Below are 23,165 nucleotides of genomic sequence, written 5' to 3' on the forward strand. Positions count from 1 at the left end.
TTACTTCGTCTCTTTGTTTTTCATCGATTGATTTTTATCTCACTTCTCAATGCCAGATCGGCTTAAAATTGTCCACACTTGCTTGCTTTTGATGACAAACCATTATTCAATAATCAGAAATTTGTAATTTTTTCCATTCTGCTCCAATAAATTAACAAAATTTCCTTGTGAAAATATATGTTTAAATATTATCAATAGATCAAACCTCTGGTTTTATGAATTACATAATTGACCAGAAACAAAATTATAAAATGAAAAAAAGATTTAAATGAGATTCTTTTTCAAAGGCAGAATAAAATACACTAAAGAGTAAAAAGATAAGCTTTCCATCACTCGGATAATAAAGAGTGGGTGATGATTAGGTATAGATATATTGATTTTGCGGGCCAATCTTCACTCAACCACCAGGATCTTCTGCACTTATTTCTAACAAAATTAATCAATACCAAGCCTATATATACGAATGATAATAAACTTTTCATTTAATTTTTAGTGCATTCAAACTGTTTTGGAGAAAGCGTGTTTTTGTTATCGATGTTAAATGATCGTAGTTTTTCCCGGCGAATTGAATGAATAAAATCTTCTCGGGTTAAGCACCGGGTCAGGCTTTTTGAGGCCAACGTTTCGATGAGTACCTCACTCATCGTCTTCAGGGCTGAAAGTCTTATGTGCCTCTTATGTTCTTTTATTCTTGCTTCTACCGTACGAGAGGTCTCTCCAACGTAGGCAAGGCCACACTCACAAGGGATGTGATACACTCCAGGCACCCTGAGCCCAAGGTCGTCCTTAACTCTTACGAGCCCATCCCGAATTTTCTTTGGAGGTCTATGGATCACCTGTAGATTGTGCCGAAGTAAAATTCTCCCAATTTTCCCCGAAATGGTGGATACATAGGGAATACAGGCTCTTCCTAATGGCTTTTCATTATCTTCATCCGTTGGTTTACGGGGTCTGATGGTTCTTCCCAAGGCCAAACGAAAATCTCTGTCACTGTATCCGTTACGTTCGAACGTAGTTAAACGGATGAAGATAATGAAAAGCCATTAGGAAGAGCCTGTATTCCCTATGTATCCACCATTTCGGGGAAAATTGGGAGAATTTTACTTCGGCACAATCTACAGGTGATCCATAGACCTCCAAAGAAAATTCGGGATGGGCTCGTAAGAGTTAAGGACGACCTTGGGCTCAGGGTGCCTGGAGTGTATCACATCCCTTGTGAGTGTGGCCTTGCCTACGTTGGAGAGACCTCTCGTACGGTAGAAGCAAGAATAAAAGAACATAAGAGGCACATAAGACTTTTCAGCCCTGAAGACGATGAGTGAGGTACTCATCGAAACGTTGGCCTCAAAAAGCCTGACCCGGTGCTTAACCCGAGAAGATGTTATCGATGTTATTTCATCGCTATTAATCTGTGTGATTTTCTTTGGTATCCGAAAGTGAATCTTAATTTTAACGTTGTCTTTTTCTTCTTACAGAAATCTAAACAATCGTCAACGTGAGAGGCATCTTCCGTGGCAAGAGAGGGCAGGGGGAACCAGAAGGGTGAAGGAGGGCGATGCCCCGTCAACATCGACGGAAAGCCTTCCACGAAGGCATCCCGCTGGTGGCGCATCGGAGTGAAAGATAAGAATGCCCAATGTCTAATTAATCTCCTGGAATCGACGGAAGAAGTGCAACATCGCGTTTTAGCGGAGAGTAAGCACTAACAAACAACGTACGAGGGCAAATACTACTCATAGGAGGAAGAAGACTGTGAATCCATCGATTGATCCTCAAAGTCGCCACTTTCGGCGGGCCTCCCACGTCGGAGGCCACCTGTTCAAGAGGAAATGATAACTTTGAGAACTCAACATAGTATTACTTAAACTAGAAGATGAATAACACCGAATCTGGAATCTTCTATACATGGCCAGCGACTCATTAATGAAGCCGCAAGTTTTATGCCAAACAAAAAGGGTGATCTAGCCAGGCTGGACCACAACTGTTCTTATTCCTCAACCTGTTGTTTGACGGTGAGGTGAGCGGAGAAGGGAGTTGACACCCCCTTCTTCTGTTTGGGAGACCATTGAGATCCAACTCCCACTTCCCCCAAGAGGCCACATCAAGCCACATTGTCCCCTCGCTAACACACTAAGAGAGCCTATATCAACCCGTGCCCCCACCCCACCGTTACCATGGCAACGCGAATTCCTATTCCTCTGCGCCGAAAAAAAAGCCAATAGTTTGAAAGGGTAAGAAACAAGCGGAAGGGTGTAAACTCGGGGAGGGAGCGAAACATTCCTTTTGAAAAAATTCGCACACTTCCAATTATTTTTTTAAGACTGCAAATATAAAGAATTGTAAAAATACCTGAGCAAAACAGGCACGTGGAGGAGGAATTTCCTCGCCTCCGTGCGACAACGGCAGCGCCTCGTGCGCCGCCTGAGGGAACCCACTGCCGGAGACATCTCTCGGCGGAACTTGGAAGTTTTTTCTCCTTCCGATTCATCCAGCTCCCTACTTTTTAAGGGTTTATTTTCGTGAGCATCCCGACTTCTACCCTACTTTCCTAACTCCTCTCACCCAGGGCCTTTGTATCACCCTTCGGGGGGGTGGTTACGGAAGGATATCTCCCGTGAATGAAAAAGGATCTATTGGGGAAAACGATATTTGCTCAATCCTTGTTTACATATATTGGTGAGGGACAATATAGGGAATTACAATATAGTTCGGAATGGCAGGTCCACTCCTCATGACGACTCTCTTGGGTTTTTAACCTGTCGAACTTAATTAGTCTCCTCAAATTGCTAACCAAAACTCACGGGTAAGGAAAGAAGGCTGACTAGAATTCTGTCTTTCTGTCCGCCACCAAATATTTATCTCTCCTTGCACACAAACTTTCAATAGAAACCTCCTCTGTTTTCACCTCTTCGGTTCCCATACTAATGGACAAGATGCTTTTCTGAGACTATACCACACCCTTTGCCATCTTCAGCTATTTTTCTAAAACTTCCGGTCATATTCTCCTTTGTTTTCGCCTATCCTCCGGGCCTACATATCAAGATTGGCCTAATTTTATAGTGTCCCGCAGCGCTGCTGCATATTTGGTCATCGATGATGCCGCTATGAATAAGATGCTGCGGCACTATTAAGTTAAAGAAGTTTCAAAGTCAGTGCTTCGGTCTCATTTCTTAGTTCGAGCCCTTGTTGATGAGTTCTCAGATTTGATTCCCGCCACATGTTGAACCGGCATGGCGCCACGGACAGCAGACTAGCGGCTACCGCACGCGAGCTGTTTTCCTGGCCCCAGGACACCTCAGCCACTTCCTGGGTCGCTTCACCTGGTTTATCTCCATTGGAAGCAGGTCAAATGGGGGCCAGGGAGGCCCCAGGGGCCGGGATGGGCCATAGCGACATCTACTGGGCCCTAGAAGCACGACTCACTATAGCAAGGGGCAGCTCTTCCATCTCTAGTTAATCCTAGAGGAGGTAGGCTTAGCCCCAAATTTTGCTGGTTCTCCTCACCACCGCATTCTGGAGTGAACGAAGGAGGTCCCATTCCAAGCCAACGACCATAGCGGTGACGGACGAACTCATTCCAATTTGTCTTCACCCCGCACTCCGGGTATCTGCATGTGCCTCTGAGTCTTTTGTTAAGACTATACGAATGAATTTAGCCAACGCACAGCACCAGCTCAAGAGTCACGGATGCTAGGTTAGGGCGCTGCGCACTGTGTTCGAGATTGATGAAATATTGTGGACGTTTACTAATGACGTAGAAAAACTCTTTTGATGGAAAAATCCAGCGGTAACAGGGGAACATAGATACGAATTTGTCCATATATTTTAGATTTCTCTCTACTGCAACGTATGTCAATTATACTCTTCGTACCTGTAAACTGAAATGTCTTTGGAAAGGTGTGACTACCGCAAAAAAAATACAAAACGAAAGCCCACAAAGCTGTGTTTGAACGTCTTCCTCGCAAATGATCGATATTAATATTAAGATGGTAGTAGAGTCACACTTCCCCGGAAGAAGAGACTCTCTGCCTTGTCAATATACGCTTGTTAAGTGACCAGTGAAACTCTGATTGCCACTGTAAGTGGAGCAGTAAATCAAAATAATATTTGGAAGCAGCTGCATCGGATAAGAAAAGGTTTCTAACTGAAAGGTATTAGCCAGCAACTTTTAAGCCAAATATCGGAGTTGCCTGGCTCCAAGATACTGTGTACATGTTTTGAAATTATGGTAGACATGAGTGAGAATAATGAATGGCGTCTAAAAGCGCACAGCAGTAAATGCTTAGAGGAATTTATCTAGGGATCAGAAATTCTTTCCAATTTTTTTTTATTGTGAACGGGACATAAGTTTCAAAAATATCAAAGTGGAGACGCGTAGCTGTGAACTGTACCTTTAGACCCAGGCCCGGAGGTCGCGCCTGACCGGGTGGGCAAAAACGCCGAAGGAATTGACCGTTGGGAGAGTTGAGGAGGTCAGCGCAGGTCGCTACCTTGTCATAACACCATATCCCATCGCCCTCCACCGGGACCCAAGAGGCCATCGCAGCCCAATGTCCGTGTCTTCCGCAGTCACGTGGTCCCCCAACCCCCTGCTCCCCTTCCTCCTCCCCTCCCCCTCACCCCTCCTCCACAACGGCACCTCCGCGACCTCTGGCCGAGGCGACGGCTTGGGGGTCGGGGCCGGGGACGGCTGCCTGGCGATGGTCGGCGTCCCGGACTCCGCCGAACTTTCGGCGCAGGAGGCTCGCTCCGCCAACGCCTCGTGGGCCTGCCCCACCGACGCGGCGGCCCTCAACGATTCCGCGTACAACGCCTCCGGATCATCGGGACCTTCCGATTGCAAGCTCGACCAGCAGGGACTGTACATATTCACTCAGGTGAGACTCAGAGGAAGAGTATTTGTGTGACCATTGAACCGCTAACTGCAAAAAGGCATCCAATGTCCAATTTGGCTAAGTTTACAGGAGAGAAAAAAAACTAGTAAACCCATGCATACCACATATATAATTTTTATAATATTTTTGTTTTATGTATCTGGACATTTGGAGCTTTTATATATTAATAAAGTAAGTAAAATATTTTAAGAGAGTTGGCTAGAGATTTTTTGGTGTAAAGGATATGTTTTTCTTTTGTCGTAAGGAAAGAATGTTTTAGGACATTTCATTAAGAACAATCAGTATACTAACAAATTATTTAGTAGAAATTTATTTGAATGAGAAAAAACGTTGATTGACTACATTATTTCAGTTTTCATAGACATTGGATGCTGTTGTCGTTCGCCAAGACGGAATAAAATTTCAAAATTTTGATTTTTATTCTGGTATGCATGCCTTTGTTATATTGAGATATTCCATTTTTTTTAGATTAATTCGAGTACTTTTGAGTAGGTTTTTTTTAGTAGCCCGAATCGACTATTCTGGGTTCCTTAGTCTGAAATAATCTATTACTAAGCTAGCGTTGTTCATGTTACACTGCACCGTGTGGTGCCTCTTGGATGAAGAAGTAATTTCTCTGTATTTTAATATGGAAAAAGTCTTCTTGTTTTTTTTCATCTTTGTCAATTTTATTTTTTATGTACCAGTTCAACATTGTACACACTTAGTAAGCCCCCTTACCGCCATCACCTCCATGATTGATAAAAGTTGTTAATTCCTTCGTTGAAAGATTATGCACACCAAAGACGTTAATAGTGGTCTGTCTGAGAAAATTGGTGTCTTGAACAGGAATACGAGGGACATAGGATGCAAATCAGGTGGACTGGATGTTAGTTCACGCTACGGCTATCAGGCTGCTGTTTACCACAGATAGGGAACTAGCCCTGGACAATACAATATTGAAGGCCTTGTCATGCTAATAGCACCGAGCGGACATGTTGCCTTTTTGTAGTAAACGTTGAGTCTTGCACCTAACATCAACCTAAAGAAAAGAAAAAGAAAAATCGTACAACTTGGACATGATGACCTTCTGCAGTTAGCGATTAAATTATTAATGGGTGGTTTGCGATTAATTCTTTCAAAATTATTGAATCACCGAGAGAATCAAATGACCCATGAGTCATTGAACGAAAAGAAATCGATCATCAATCAATAACACTTCCGAGTCAAAATTAATAGGAACTCATGGATTTACTATTTGATTTTGACCCGGATTTTTTTAGGATTAGTTACGCATTCCCTAGCGTCTAATTTTTTTGTACTGTAAAGTGGTACGCTGCGTGTAAGACTCACGTAATATGTATATGCTAAAGTTAACTAACTGCCGGTATTTGCAGAAAAAATTTAAATGGTTTAGGTTTTAGAGAGAAGCAATACCTGCAGGCGCTTACACCCTTTAATCTTCATATTTCTAACAATATTTTATTCGCTTTGTTTTGATGGTAGATATGTGTGATTAGAATTTGCTTAAACGTTTACGTGACAAGCATTGTAGACTCATGACTGCATTTTGATTCATAACGATTACTTTAGTGCAAGTTATATTTTGTGGGAACCAAGCTTCCATTTTTGTCCTTTTCTTTATTAATTTGAGTATTGAAAATGTTAAATTTGCTTTCAGTTAATAATTTAATGTTAAGGTTAAGATTAATAATGCATAATATATTCTTCGACGTAATATTATCACATGCATTGTTGTTAAGGACGTTCATTTCCAATTTTTTTTATATTGATGCAAAAGATTATAATGCTGTACGAAAAACACGTTACATATATTGCTTGATTTTTAATATAATGGTTCCCTCACCGTAATGCTGGCTAAAAACCAAAGTTGTCTGAAAAACTTCTTCGGTTATCTGTGGTAACTTCTTCATCTGTGCTCAATCTATACTTTGCTTTGCAGCTGCTTACCATATGAAGAATCTTCGGTTGTCATTCTCGATTTTAGTAGAACTTAACAATCCTTTATTATTTGTTTTATAACTGCAGTCTTGGTCTTTATCCGCAATTACTACGATTAGCCTTTTAGTGCACTTTTCAAGATTCTTTCGCACCTGGGGAAGTTCTCGCATTAACATTAACAACGTAATTTTAACTTTCTCTTTTTCAATTATGCGATAACAACAATAAGTCTCCTTAATTCAGGCGAGGTTGTGCTCAGTTCATCCTTCTCCCATAGTTATTCTCAAACTTATAACTAATACGTTTAATGATTCCATATGACTGGGATTGAAATGGAAAAAATAAAAGTGAAAGTCCAGGCAGGCGTGTTATGGAAACTTCCGGTGAATATTGCGAGCAGAGGAGAGAAAGTAATGAAATGAATCATGAGCTCCGTTGAAAAATAATGGAGTTTTGATTGGAAGCCTGACTGTAAGAATAGAAAAATGGGAAACTAATTAGTTATGCAACTCCAGATGGTGGGGCAAGGGTCATTTCTGAGACTTCAACACTTGTCATGCACATAAAAAATAAAAATAATAGACTTGCTATGAATGTTACAATTGGACTTAAATTAAATATTACAATTTTTTGGCTGTTTAGTGCCGGTTTATATCATAAAATAAACTTGAGGTTAAAATAATTAACGTTTGTGGGAAAAACATGGAAATTGCGGGCCTTACATCCGTCAACGGAAAAACCCACTGCAGGAAAAAACGTGCAGAAAAAGAAAGCGACAAAAGCATGGTAAATTTAAAAAAGAAACTCGTAATAGCTACCTATTTCGCTGTCCAGTGATTTCAAATCTTCCAGAAACACCACCATATTCACAATAACTGAGAAACCCCCGTGGAGCTTTTAAAACGGCTAAAGAATCGGTAACTCATCCAGAAATAGGAGTAATAAAAGGTGCTGTTATTTTAAAGTGTCTTGGATAGTTAATTTTTGCTTGTACAACTTATTTTTTACATAAAGCCAACCGGGTTTCGAAGAGTAACCATAATAATTAGCCGTAAATTATTATGTATTTATCTAATTATTATTGTAACCCCGTTACCTAACGAGGAAGAGTAATTTTGAAATTAATATTTGAAAATTATGCAACAACCACCGATTCAAGAGAGCAGTTGGAAATTTTAAAAATTATTGTAAACCAGGGGAACACTCTGATTTCAGCAAATATCTTTTTCCTATCCTTTCCCTCTGGTTTGGCGTCCATTGCAATAGTCAGCTCTTCCTCTTTTAGGAAACTATGTTACAATAGTAAGATAAATGGAGTAAGTATAATGGAATACAACACAATTAACCCAATAATGCCTATTGGCAAGCTGTTTTGCCACAATTTTTGCTCGTTTTTTTTCAATTCCTCTCTCCCCCAATATGAGTCTTACGCTACGAATTGTTTCCTTTTTGTGCTCCCTACTCTCTCCTTTGTCGAGCAAGGTCGGACTTTTACCCTGCGGTTAAAGTTAGCTGCATCTATGAGGAAGGGTCCATGGAGGCTACCCAAGTCGTCATTCCCGAGCTTGGCATTGAACTGTTCACTCGTTTCTCTCGTGATGCATTCTGCATGTTTCTGAATGTTGTTGTGTTGTAGTAGAACTTAAGTTGGCAGCAAAAAAATTGCTCCACTGAAATCATATTTTGAAAAATTATTTTTCCCGAAATAAAGTACCTATGGAGAGAAAAATTCTAAATTTTGATGAAAATTTGCCAAAAAAATTTTCTCTGAGCATTAATGTGTTGAGACTGAGTACATGAATTTTGCTGTTATTTTTCCAATTACTCTCTTTCTTCACCCCTTGGCGTCTACTCTTAGGGAAAGGGGTCTTTTGCCCGAGTCCATAGAGTGCAACGCCCTTTCCAAGTCCGTATTTTCCCACAATCTCAGTTTTTCCGCAGACCACTCCACCCCTTCCCCGCCATCCAGAGTCGCATTTTTAATTAGTTCCCCATCCCTCCCATTCTTGCAGTCAGCCTTCCAATCAAAACTCCATTATTTTTCAAAGGAGCTTATGATGTTTAATTAATTTCTCTCCTCCGCTAGCAATGTTCACCAGAAGTTTCCAAAACACGCCTGCTTGGACTTTCACTCTATTTTTTCCGTTTCTGGTATCGTCACTCGTTCTATTGTGTTCACTCAAGCAATTTATTTTTAGTCTATCACAATGTGGCTTCATTTCTTTGAATATGCACAGTAAATCAGAAAATTAGATGGCCAATTCCATTCCGTACCGATAATAGATATATTAAAATGCGAAAATTACGCGGATTTCCTTTTGAGATCGACAATTCCATGGGAGAGGCGATGGCTAAGTCCGATAAGTGCTTTTTCATCAGGTCCCTGCTCTTCAGTGAAATTTCGGAGGGGAAAAACACAAATTGGAGTTTGAAAATTCAGGTGTATATTTTATAGGATATTAGTAGAGAGTATAAGGTACACGGATATTTGGCCACCCATACGTATGAACGTACTTAAATTATCTATCTCCCTAGTCTTTGACAGTTGTGGTAAAATTATACTTTTGTACGAATAACAGCGATAAAATTATAAACTTCTGCGAGCGAAATCATACTGCGCATTATGGAGTTCCCCCAAATGCTTTGGAGAAATGATTGCAGGCAAGTCAGGGTTCAACTATTAGAGAGCTATTGAGAATATATATCTTTCAGAGCGACAAAGAAAACATCATATTAGATTCCCAATAAATTTTCAGGTCCGACAAAATCGATAAACAAAGGGAGATATTTTTCCGAACGGAAAGGTTGGGACTTCGCTTTTCCCCCGAACAATAAGGGACTTTAATAAGTGCTGGGCGGTATTTATTTAGAGCATTTGTCTTTTTTATTTGTAAACGGCTGGTGTCTTAACATCCCCCGCCACACGCCAATTGAGGCGGCTAGCGGTGTAGTATGTAGATGATCTGCAGGCTTAATCCCGTACACAGTGGATTACTTTTATAAGAATGCTTTTTTCTCCACGTTTAAAGGTTCTCTACGCGTTGGTGTGCATAATCGGCCTGGGCGGTAATACGCTTGTGATCTACGTGGTGCTGCGGTACTCGAAGATGCAGACGGTGACCAATATGTACATAGTGAACTTGGCAGTGGCGGACGAGTGTTTCCTCATCGGCATCCCCTTCCTGCTCACCACTATGAACATGCAGCACTGGCCCTTCGGTGACGCCCTCTGCAAACTCTACATGACCACCACGTCCATCAACCAGTTCACCTCGTCGATCTTCCTCACCATCATGAGCGCCGACAGATACGTGGCCGTCTGCCATCCAATCAGAGCTCCCTGCGTCCGGACGCCGTTCGTCTCCAAGGTAACGTGAGAATACATTTTGATTGTTTGTATGTACATACGCTTTTCTTCCTTTACGCGTTTCAGTGGGTGCGTTCATCCAGGCTAGCGCTGTTTGCCAGCGCAGAGATTCACCGTTCCGCTACGGAGATTGCAATCTCCAGCAGACGCCATATTCAACAGCGAAATGTTTCTATGTTTGCAGACTCAGTGGTAATCCCAGATCGGTTCCTATGGTGTATTTAGTGCGGAAGAGGTTATTTGAAAGTATATAAGAGGGAATATGCATTCTTTTCAATCTTTCGGCGGATATCTAGGAATCACGATTTCTTAATAATTAACATTCCGGTCCGGTATATCCGTAAAATTGCCGGAATGATGTCATTTACCGAAATTGTTGTCATCATTATCATCCAACTCATCATATAAAATGTATTCCACAATTTTCTTTTTGGTATCATGTTCAACACTTTCACCTAAGGATGACTGCTAATATTCGGTTTCTCCAGCCGCGTCTGTCGTTTATGGTTGACAACAGTTTCGAAAGCCATCCTGCTTTCGTCTTCAGGTCGAAGGTGAGAAGTTTTCATTTTTTGACGTCTGGCCCATCTCCCCCTGTGCGCTGATTGGTCAGCACTCTCTTCCACACGTTGCTGATTGGGTAGCCGTTGTCCCTGTTAATATTTTGTGTTTTGTGAATTTCAATTGCTTCCTTGATTTGCCTTGGGTAGTAGCGACTCTCTTTTGTCACTATCTTCGCTTTTCCGAAATTAATTTTATGGCCCGACTTACTCCAAACATGCTCTGCTATGGCTGACAAGTGCAGTTGTTTTTTATTAGTGGCTCTCACATGCTCCTTCATCTATGTCGCCATTCCTCGGCATGTTTAACCAACATTTAGCTTTAGAAACTGTTGTCAACCATAAACGACAGACGCGGCTGGAGAACCCGAAAATTAGCAGTCATCGTAAAAAACGCCGCGGAAACCTACACATGAGCTTCACTTTCACCTAAGACTGCTTTCAAACATGCACGTTGTCATGCCGTTCCCACGGCAACAGCACGGCGTTTAGCCGAACCTACTATCGCCGCAAAAAAGGTAGAACTCTGAACTTTAAGCATTTGTATGAAATTCTGACGAGGCTCCATAGGGTCGTGTCAAATATCATTTTACTCCTTGTTTATTCGAATACAACAATAAATCATTAAAAATTGTTTAAACATAAACGTTTAGCTTCTACGGTCGAAATAGTGAAGAAGAACACGCGAAAAACAATGAAAACGGTGAAACAGTCGTTTTTTTCATCTTGTCACGGGAAAAATATGTAATTGGTGCAATTTATTGTATTTTTTATATATAGAGAAAAGCATCTTCGCATAATAAAGAGCTTTTTAAAATTAAATTTTACCCATTCCTTGATTTTTAAAATGACCGAAAGGTATATTTCAATTTCCGAGGTTTAGAAGAGTGCATGAATATCGGAGTTACGCGTGATATATGTAAAAAAATATTAATGAACTTTTCATACAAGGAAATGTTTATTTTGTTCCTCTTACATAAAATAAACCAAAAATACGAATACATAAAAAAAACGAAAATCGTCCCGCGGAAATGCACGCTATCAAAATGGCGATTTTCGTCTTTGTGGGTTATTTTAAGGAATAGGACTAAAACAAAAATTTCCTTAAATGAAAAGAAGTATAACTTTTTATGCCAAAAAATATTTATACTTCTTCATCTGTATAATTGAACTAGGTAAATAATAAAAAAATTTAGGCCCTGAATAAAGAAATGATCTTTTAAATAAGGAAAGATTAGGCTTAGGGATTGAAAAATGACAATTCGTACGTAACTTATAGCCATTCTCGTTTCCACGAAATGCTGCAAATTACCACTTCGCAAAAAATAGCTTTAAACTTCTATAAACAAACATGTATCTTGGTGGCAATAACTAAAGGCTAACAAATAGAGGGTAAGAATGCTCAAAAAGATTTTTATTGACAATTCTTCTAATTAACTTTTTTAAAGTACTACTGCAAGGTTCAACGTCGTCTTATTGGCAACACCCGAGCACATCAAACCGTAGTTTAAATTAGTGCCAACGAAGGCGTTGTACAAAATTACTTGAAAATAGCGGGGGAACTTGTGTCGAACAAAGTAAAGTTTTGATGCATAATATCTAACGACTAATTAAATCATTTAAAGATGATACCTTTTCAAGAATTTATCAAGTGTTAAGCCTAAACAATTTATTCTGCTGACCAGCTCAATCATTAGACAACAACAGTTCTGCTCTTAGGAGTATGACATAAGGATTTAAGATTCATTTATTAGCACTCGCTAGGATCAAAAAACATGAATTTTGCTTTTTGTCTTAGTTCAGGCCCATTATAATAAAATTCAAGTCCTTTTGAACGCCATTTGCAATGCTTATTTGGTCATACTCGCCGAGAGTACTTCCATTATTCTTCTTCTTCCTGGTACTCTTCCCGTAATTTTCTTCCAATTATATGGTTTAACTCTTGTGTAAAAACATTGCCGAAAGTGCTCGAACGCTAAACCATGAGGCAATATCCTTTAGAATCCACCGCCATGGACATAGTGGTAGTATTTTCAGCGCAGGGAAAGATTGCGGCAGTGTATTGCCTCATAAAAATTTAACAACGTGTCTTTTATGAGGCGATTGAGCCTATTGCCCAGTCTTTATCCGGGATTTATATCCTAAGTTTTCGGATAAAAATCAATAGCTTCCTCCAAAATTTCGGGGGGGTCGGAAAACAGTCCCAGAATGGTCTGTAAAAAAGCGCTACACCATCTAAAGTAGCCAATAAAATGGCTGATTGAAAACGCTAGTACAACAATATAAAATTAACTGTTCACCTGAACTCACTTTTCAGAGAAGCAATGATACATTCATACCGCATTTTTTTGGCACTTTGCCAGAAATTCTTCTGGGGTGCTTATGTGATATGCGCGTTGTCAACACTGCTATTTGGAAGTCTGTTTTCTCGCATCGGAAAACCATAATGTTTATTAAATAAGCCATAAATTTCTTTTAAATTTTGCTTAACTTAATAATCATCGTTGATTTTCACCTAAAAGGCGGTGGTTATTATGGCTACGTGTTCATAGGCTGAATTTCTCCATATTTTTAGCAAATTTTTAATTCAAGGACTCAGTGTTATCCGATTCAAGGGCGGCAGTGTTATCCGATGTGTTAACTGATTTTGAAAAAAAAAATCAGACCTTAAGCAATGGTATAAGAGGAAAATCTTTTCGCTGAGGGAAAATATTATCCCGAAAAATAATATGATTTTTATCGGCCCACCCTATTGTCCAATGTTAACACTACTATCTGCATCAAAGTTCTGTTACTCTAGTTGATGATTACTATATACAAACGCGCTAGTATGATTTGACAATCAAATAAATCAAATTGAAGCTCTGTTGAAGAATTTTTGCGCTAATTAATGGCATCAAAACTATTTTTATGGTTAAAAAAAATTCCTCATGCGCTCACAAATGAAATGTAAGTTTATTTTTCTGTTTCCCTACGGGTTCATTGAATTTACGATTTTGTAGATATAAGATAAGAATCTAAGTATTTAAAATTTGTTGTCCTTTCAAAGGTATAATTTTGGACTTTTAAAGCCTCTGCTTCTATGTTTTCTGCGTGTCGACCAACAATTAAGTATTTTGTTTTTTCTCCGCTAATTTCTAATCCTACTTTTTTGGTTTCTTTTATCAGAGACTCTGCAAGAGTTTTTAACCCATTTGCATCCTCCGCCAATAAGGTCACGTCATCTGCAAAAGCTAGCAGATTTATCTTTTTGCCGACTTCAATCCCCGGTTGTTGCTCCTTTACGGCTTTAAGTGCATTTTCTAATGACAGGTTAAAAAGCAATGGTGAGAGTGCATCTCCTTGTCGTACCCCCGTGACTACATCAAAACCTTCTGAAAATTCATTATTTATATGGAAAATAAAGAGGAGGTAGAGATAAATGCAAGGTTACTTCTCGGGAACAACTGTTATTGGGCTCTTAAATCATTGCTAAAATGTAAACTTCTGTCAAGAAAAACTAAATCAAAACTGTACAAGACAATAATACAACCAGTAATACTCTACGGATCCGAAACCTGGACTTTAACAAAAAACCAGGAGAGGAAATTGATAGTTTTTGAAAATAAGATCCTCAGAACAATATATGGTCCTATTAATGAAGATGAAGTATGGAGGATCAGAACCAACAAAGAGCTCAGAGAATTATATACAGATCCGGATATAATAGCGCAAATAAAAAGCAGGAGATTAAGATGGGCCGGTCATGTAAAGAGGAGAAAAGATGAGTCCATGCTAAGAATGGTATCTGAAAATCAACCCCGAGGAAAACGTCCGCTTGGGCGACCCCGACTAAGATGGCAGGACCAAGTGAAAAGGGACTTAGGGAAGATGAGAGCAGATGCAGAATGGATGGCGGATAGAGATAAATGGCGACATGTTGTTGGTGAGGCCAAAAACCTCCTGAGGTTTGAGTGGCCACATAGGTAAGGTAAGGTAAGATAAGAATCATATACAATACTCCATGTGATTATATGCTACCGACGATGCTGAACCATCGCGTTTACATCGTTTCGCACACCAGAATTTTCACGATCTAAGTATTATCGACGGTTAAGTAATTAAGTATTTTTTATTAATTCCGCGGTTAAATTTTCGTTGCGAAGAAAAAAATATACTTCAAAGTGGAGGATTCGATGCATTATTAATCGTTTAAATATCTTCGGAATAAAATTGGCGCGACAGAAAATTCTATTATTATCAAGCCTCCAGAAAGAAGTATGTATGAATGCTATTCGGGGAAATTATTAATGACTGGTAGTGATAAGATAATTAACGGAAATTTGACGCAGGTATATTCATTTTTCTTCATAATTGAGAAATTTAAATGACCAAATTAGAGAGTGCATCTACGGCGCATATAGCAGCTATAACAATAGTAACACATATCTTTCCCCAATTAGATGCATTATTTTTGGGGTGGCGTTTTCAGCATAAATTATGAAACATTATCATTTACCTCCTCTAAATAAATTAACTAAGGATCTACATCTACATACTATCCCGCTAGCTGCCTAAAAAGGTGTGTGGCGAAGGCCTGTTAGAACACCAGCCGATTAAATGTAAAAATCAAATGCTCAACAAAGTTAACTTGGAAAGTTAATTATACAACTGAATATATAGTTTATCTCGTTTTTTTTCTTTACCTGATTTCCTTACCTAACTCCGTTTATAAAAAATATAACTTGTACCCCTTTGCTTCTCATCCCCTCAATAGGGTAGTTTCCTTCATCATAGAAAACGAAAGGCATTGACTGCTAACAAAAGACTTAACTGAATAACTTGCTAACATGATTGATACCTAACATTAGTGTATTCATAACATACAATTTATTTGGTTTTAGAAATCCCAGTTTAGACGAATGTTAATCGTCAATTTTAACCTCATTTAATAAAGGCCAGATTGGCGCCCATGCGATACCACTCCACGTGAGGCCACAGGGACCTAGATTCTATACGAGTAGATAGGAGTTTTACATCGTCTGAGATTACCAATGAATGCATGAGGCACACAGCTTAGGAAAATATGTCTTAATAATCACCTATTAAAATTGCCTATTGTCGGAAAGTTTCCTTCGTTCGATAGGGTATTGATAATCCTTATCTAAGCCAAGCGCTACCTGCTAGCAACCTGCATCGTAGCGGCGCTCATAGCCTCGCACCAAGGTGGCCACACAGCGGCAGCCGGAACCAGAATGACGTCACATGGGCTTTTCCCAGCATTCATACTTAATCGTCGCTTTTTCGCGCACTAGAAAATTTTTATTTTTCATTTGATCGCGAAAAAAAGATATCGCCATTTAAAAATTTAAAAGCGTGAAATACGTATTTCAGGAGAAATAATCTTTCGAGTTAGGCATTCAAAAAATAGGAAACCACCCTATTTAGCAGAAGTATGCTTTCAGTGGAAAACAAAGTACTACAGAACGTGAGTTTTTCTTACTTTTCATTTTTACTGGATGTTCACGTAAATTATCGGACCGCTTAGTTCTTCTCAGTGCTTTGAATCTGTGTATTTAACTACTATGTTTGTCGAGTGTTCCTCTATATGCATTATTTCCCTCGAATATTCATGCAGTTAGCTGTTTTGCAGCTCACCATGTGGTTGTGCTATGACGTATTAGGTGTATCACGTGCCGTTGGAGTAAGAGTCCTGGGGTAAGTGTCCATATAGGACTTTTTCCCCATGGGCGTAGACTCCTACCCCACTTTATATCATTGATAATGAAAAATGATTTGCAATTTTCCACAAAAATAAATTTAATCCGACCCGAGTTTCACGGTGGCCAAACACATCATTGAGAGCGGCCACAATCCAAACTTCACAGCTAAAGTTCTCCATAAACATACCAAAGGGAAGAAATTAGTCACCTTGGAACAATTAGAGATCCACCAACGTAAAAATTCCCAGGTTTCCCTTCTCAACGACCACCTATACCTTTCAGAATCGCCCCTGCTTTCCATTAAGTTCCAATAGAGTGTTCCCAGAAGTGTTTGCAATCCCTTCTTCCCCCCCCCCCCCTGTCGCCCACTCGACGTGAATGGGATCCCGCAGGCACCATACAGTGAATCCTAACCGCCGACCCTCAGCTCCCCACCTACGCACCCTCAGAAGATCGCGTCCTCGAGTGTCCTACTAATCCGTACGGCAGCCTACCTGCACAGAAGACGTCTTCCCCCTTCCACACCAGTCACCGATTGCCCTCGGAAACAACACCCGAAGATAAGAAGATCGCCACGTGTATTTAAATGCTTTCGTTTCTATGTCCAAAGCTTAGAGTATATAGTTCCTTTAATAACTCTATGGTCCAAAGTCTGTTAACCCTGGAAAAAACCCTTTAATTTCCACCTCCTCCGGTTTTTCCACTCACCCCTTCCCCCCCCCCCCCCCCACGCTTTCCACTTCTACCCATTCCAGCCTCCTCCTTGAGGATTTTCCATCCCATTTCTCCCCTCTCTCCCCTCAGTTTCCCACTCCCGCCTCCTTAATATGTATAAATTAACTGCACTTACCACCATTTGTAATTTGAAAATGATGCAGTAACATCGAAACTCGGGTCGGATTCAATTTATTTTTGTGGACAATTGCAAATCATCTTTCATTATGAATCAATTCCACTCCATCTCGCTTGATTCCTCGAATTTTATTTATATCATTGCTTTTTCTATGACCTCATAGTTTCCGTTATAAATATCACATGTACTTTGTTGATTATTACATTGAAAGAAAAGGCTTAACGGTAGGAGAAAAACCGATCGGAAAGCATTTGGACAACAAATTTTGGAAGTAGCTACACTGAGGAGGAGCAATTGAGAATCCATACATTGTATTGTAGTTGGTCTAGAAATTTATGAAGCGATTCTGCGTAAACGTCGTACTGTGGTATTTGCAATAGAAAATATATCATGTAATGATCGGGATTTTAAAAATATGGCTTAATTTCAGAATTTCAGGTTACTTTTTTATTCGTAGATCTGCATAATATAGTCACATATCTCTCCTGAGAACATTAGACTACATCCAAAAGCATTGCATGCGCATAGGCGGCGTAAAAACTTAAAGCAGTCTGAAATTATAACGAGATCCCCCTACGCCCAGAAACTATAAATGAAGATATCTAAAAACAAGGTTAAGAGTTGCGGTGCCAAGCGGCGGTCTGTGGACCGCAAACTGGGCATTCACTTCACCGGAAAAACTGATTTTTACCGTGGAGGTCGTGGAAAATTGTATTCATATCCACCAATTGTTTGTAATGAATGTAAAACGTGGAAGGAAGAGCTTTGCACCGCATATTCTGGAAAGAGGAAGTTCAAATGCGAAAACTGTGATTAAGACTCTTGCCCCATAAAGGGAGGACACCTGTGCCGCATGAGGGGCAAGATTCCAACTTGTTTTTCTCATACACTTTGATGAATAACGGCAGTTCTTAATTTTTTCTGCAGCAATTGAAGGTAAGTACGTATTGTAGAACATGTAACTGCGAATAAATTGTGTAAAAATGAAAATTATTGATTGAACCTAAATGTATAATTTTTATAATTGCTTGTTAGATGCGTACTCTTGTCCCTCATTCCCTTATGTCTACTTTGGATGGTGGCAGCCAAATGACATCATAAGATAGCGGTATCAAATCAATCAGTAAACGGCTATTTCGAATCCGACATGTCGTAACCAACATCTACATCTACATAATACCCTGCGAGCCACCTCTAGGGTGTTTGGCAGGGGGTGATCAATCACCAGCATGCATTTGGACTCCCACATGCACACTACACCGTCCAAAAAACGTCCCGTATACTAACAAACTATACTACTATATGCTGTTAGAAATAATAATTGAATTAAGAAACATGCATTAATTTTTACATAGGTTAGTAGGCTACACTACAAGTCATGCAATCTATTTACGAGTTTTATTGCTGCCGTTATAATCTCTTATTGATCGTGGAAAAAAAGACATTCGGAATCTGTCTGTTCTACAATCTATCTCTCTTATTTTATTTATATCTGATCTTCCGTAGTATGTTGGCGTCCGTAAGATATGGTTAACTTCGTCAGAAAAGACACTGCTCTTGAATTTATCTAAAAGTTTTAGTCTATTTTTCAATCTACGGTCCGACAGAGATTCCCATCCGAGTTTATCTAAGAGGTCAGTTACACTAACAAGACTATCGTAACGACCTTTCACATACCTGGCAGCTCTTCTTTGCACGCGTTCTAACTCTGTTATTACGCCTTTTTCATGAGGGTCCCAAACACTGGCAGCGTATTCCAGATGTGGCCTAACGAGGGAAAAGTAGCTAATTTCTCTCACTTTGTCGTCGCACTCTCCTAATATTCTTTTAACAAAACCCATTTTACGATTAGCTTGACCGGTTATTTCTCGAATATTTTTATTCCACGATAGATCATTATTGACATCTTGTAAACGGAGAGTTCGTAACGACGGCATCTCGTAACGGCAACAATTGGTAACCAGGTAATCCGTGACTATTTCGTAAACGCGAAATTTGGTATAAAGACGTTCCGTAACCAGAAGTAATGAAATCAACTCATAGAGGGTATTTTTTTTAAGATTAGCCTTTTCTGAAATGTTTGATTATGATTTTTTTAAACCGCTAAAGCCGAATATGCAGTTATTTTGCTTAGTATTTGATAGTTTCTTTTATACTATCAAAATTGTTTTAACAATTTAATGTTTAAAAAAAGAATAAATAAAAGCAACTATTTTTATGAATTTGACCCGCTTCCGCCGAATTTGATATAATTTTTACTATACCTTGGACAATAATTGTTTATGTCAGGAAAATAATTTAAACTATTAAATGTTCCTTTTTTTAAATTAATCAAAACAGTTATTTCAAGCTGATATAGAACCACTGGAAACGAATCTCCAAATACTTTTACTCTCCTTATGACTGTTACTGTTTACACTATGCAAAAACATAAACAATTGAGTGTTCCGACGTATAATTAAATGTAAACAGCTATATCTTAATGTTTTCTGAAACTAAAAAAGCTGAAACCAATGCTATTTTTACCGAATCAATTACATTAACTTTAATACTACCATATTATTTAAACCATTGATGTTCAAGAAGCTATCGACGGGTAATTTCGAACACCATATCTTGCGAAATAATACTTGGTCTTGGTAATATTTTGAACCTTGAAGATAATGTGGTAACATCGAAACCTAGGTCGGGGAATTAAAGTTTATAACCGCGGAAAATTGCTTGTGCGTTTCTTTTCATTGTTCTTTTCGTTGTTGCTGCCATCAGTGGTTCTTTCAACAGTGATATCATGTTCTATGTCCACAGGTGGTGTCGTTGGTGGCATGGACGGCAAGCGCCCTCCTCATGATCCCCATTTTAATGTACACCACCACGGTGGAGAACAGCTGTAACATCTACTGGCCGGAGAGTCAGCTGGTGAGCGGACAGACCGCCTTCACCCTTTACTCTTTCGTCCTCGGCTTCTTCTTCCCTCTCATGCTCATCTTCGTCTTCTACTACCTCGTGATTCGGCGCCTGCGGACCGTGGGCCCAAAGCATCAGCAGAAGAAACACGCGGAAGCGACCAAGTCCGGGAACATCAGCGCGGACATCAACTCATCGGCCTCTGCTGCCGGCGGTAAGAGGACAGGAGTAAACTATAGTCTGTATGCCGTAGGGTGGCGCACGGGCCCGCCGGCTACCTGAGTTGGCCCCGTAGTTTTTATGGTCGGTCCTTTCCTCCCCCGGCGCACGCGGACCGACTCAGGTTGGTGGCGGGCGGGAATTTCGCCAGAAAACAGGGTCCACCATTTTGTATTGTATCGACGATAAATATGGCAAGAAAGTAAAGAAATTAGGTTTTATGAAATGTAAATGAAATGTGGCACTAACATATTATAGTTTTTATACAATTAATCTGCTTTAAAAGATTCAAGGTCCAACATCTGTCGAGCACTACATTCCCCGTGGCCAACAGCGACCTGCGAACTGTGCCGCAAGTTCGAAAAATCGATCTTAATTTCTGCGTCGCAGGTGGTCGCAGTTGTCCTTCTGGTATCACACTCTATATGCTTTATTGTATACGTGGTGTAAATATCTTGAGGTAACTCGGTGATATTTTTTTAAGATCCTACATGAGCACACAATTTCGACGAAAAACCGGGTCTGCCATTTTGTATCGTATTGGCCACAAATACTACAACTGAGTCGTGAAAGTTGACAAAAATCAACGATAATACACCGCTTAACAATATTTTAAATTTTCGTTTCTATTGTATTACTACAGAAGGTGTACCATTACTTTTAACATGCTGAATTACGAAACAAAATCGATGCGGGCAATTTTTACGAAATTTGTTCAACTTTGAGGACAGGTAATTTGTTTAAAAAAGTAAGCTATGAAAAACTGTTTGCGTCAAAAATATGCACTAATTTATTGACAACAACTGCGCAAAGTGTCAAATTCCGCACTCAAAAAAATCGTTTTTGAGATTTTGTCCAGCTTTTTTCGATTTCAGGCCACTGCGGCGCTCGCGGCTCGCGGACCGACTCAGGTAGCTGGCGGGCCTGTGCGCCACCCTACGGTATACAGACTATAGATCAGGGGTCGCCAAATTATGGCACGCTCTCCACATCTGGCCCGACGCATAATTTCATCCTTCCCGCCAAAAAAATCCCTCACTTGTGTGTGAAAAACATTTTCCAAAATGAAGCATATGAAATCTAATCATCGAGAAAATTTGTCTGATGGTAATTTAGAATCGATTCTTAAAAGTGGCTCATCTAATCTTGAACCTGATTTTAATGAAATTTTGAAGTCAAAATTTTGAAAATATTTTCCAAAATGAGGCATGTGAAATCTAACTATCGAGAAAATTTGTCTGATCTGTCTTAAAAGTGGCTCATCTTATCTTGAAGCTGATTTTAAAGTCAAATTTTTAAGTCAAAACGACAATATCTTTCGTCACACTAATTTGGTTGCATAAAACTAAAGGCAGTGATGTATTTAGTACCCTGATTTTTTCAACAATATATATTTTTTTAATTTTTGCATGGTTATACTCCAATTTTTGAGGAAATTAAATAAGGTACTAGCACTAGCATTTTTTAAAATTCCTTCGGCCCGCATAAATGTGGGAAATATATAACGTGACCTTACACGGAAAATTTTGGAGACCCCTGCACTAGATTGTGGTAAAAATACGAACATGTAGCCATGAAAATGTTACTTGAAGCATTAATGGAAGGGGGCAACGCATTTCAGGGGGGCTTATTTGGATCGGGTACACATAAGGCCTGAATCACATTCAAAATTTAAATTGAACTTATTCCCAATTCCATGTAAGTTCAATTCTCAATTTAATTTGCGTTCAAGTTTCAATTTAATTTTTTTCATTGAGATTTCAGCCCATAACAATTAAATTGCCAACAATTTGATAAAGTGGTTGTGATTTGAATTATTACACACCAAAATCTCCAAAGAAAAGGATTATTTTTCTATAGATTCAATAGTGTCAATTGAAACATGATGGAACTCCCTTATTATAGTGCAGATAGGATAGGCAATGGCAGGTTACATAGTTATTTACTATTGCGACTGGTTTAGATACAAGATATCATCATGAGGCACCGATTACGGCTATCATATCCGTATTCTTACTACATATATATGGAAATTATAGCTATAATAAGTGCTGCTGATGATGCCTTGCATCGATATCGGTCCTATCAGTGAATAATTGTGGAACCTGCCATTGTCTTTACTTTCTGCACTATTTTTGTTTCCATTCCTAAGAGTGACATCTTCAGCGATAGATTTTCAGGGAACAAAACAACTATCGCTCGAGGCATCATTTTTTTAATCACACCGTCATTCTGCCGTCTCTTTTCCCATCGCTGCTTCCGTCGCTTTCCTTATCTTATAAGCGACTCATATATATATATATATAAAATCGATCGAAAAGAATGGACAAAAATTGACTATTAAAAAACACAGAAACACATAAAAAAGTGACACTTAGAAAAACTAGCAGACGTTTCAACGGGATGACCCGCTATCTTCGGTGCCGAAGGTGAACTGCCTTTACTGAAAAGGAAAAAACTTAGTTTTTGGTTAATTGTATATTATTTTTCAAGCAATGGCAAAATTTTGCGACGTGTTGCCATTTAGGGACATGCTAAAAACGCATTTAAAAATTTTTGTTCAGGTTTTCTTTCATAATATCTCTTAATAAATAGGATATGAAAAAAATTAAAAAATCAATTTGTTGGTTAGTTTGGTGTTTAAAGGGTTTAAAGGCAAACGTGGCATTACTAGCGGTGCTAGCGGCCGTGCGTTCTGATTGGTTGAGAGATTGTGCCTGCAAC

The 23,165-nt window shown here is 39.4% G+C and overlaps 1 protein-coding gene across 1 annotated transcript in view; it reads left to right on the forward strand.

The window, feature by feature from the left end:
• The window catches only part of LOC124165591 (somatostatin receptor type 5-like), a 264,040-nt gene that overhangs the window by 229,849 nt on the left and 11,026 nt on the right, over positions 1-23,165 (forward strand). Inside the window, exons 4-6 of the mRNA XM_046543049.1 lie at positions 1,476-4,877; positions 9,866-10,204; positions 20,124-20,436. Of these exons, the coding sequence (XP_046399005.1) occupies positions 4,551-4,877; positions 9,866-10,204; positions 20,124-20,436 (979 nt within the window). The 5' untranslated portion in view covers positions 1,476-4,550. The remainder of the gene's footprint in view (positions 1-1,475; positions 4,878-9,865; positions 10,205-20,123; positions 20,437-23,165) is intronic.

Source organism: Ischnura elegans, chromosome 9 (genome assembly GCF_921293095.1).
Source record: "Ischnura elegans chromosome 9, ioIscEleg1.1, whole genome shotgun sequence".
NCBI classification, from domain to species: domain Eukaryota; kingdom Metazoa; phylum Arthropoda; class Insecta; order Odonata; family Coenagrionidae; genus Ischnura; species Ischnura elegans.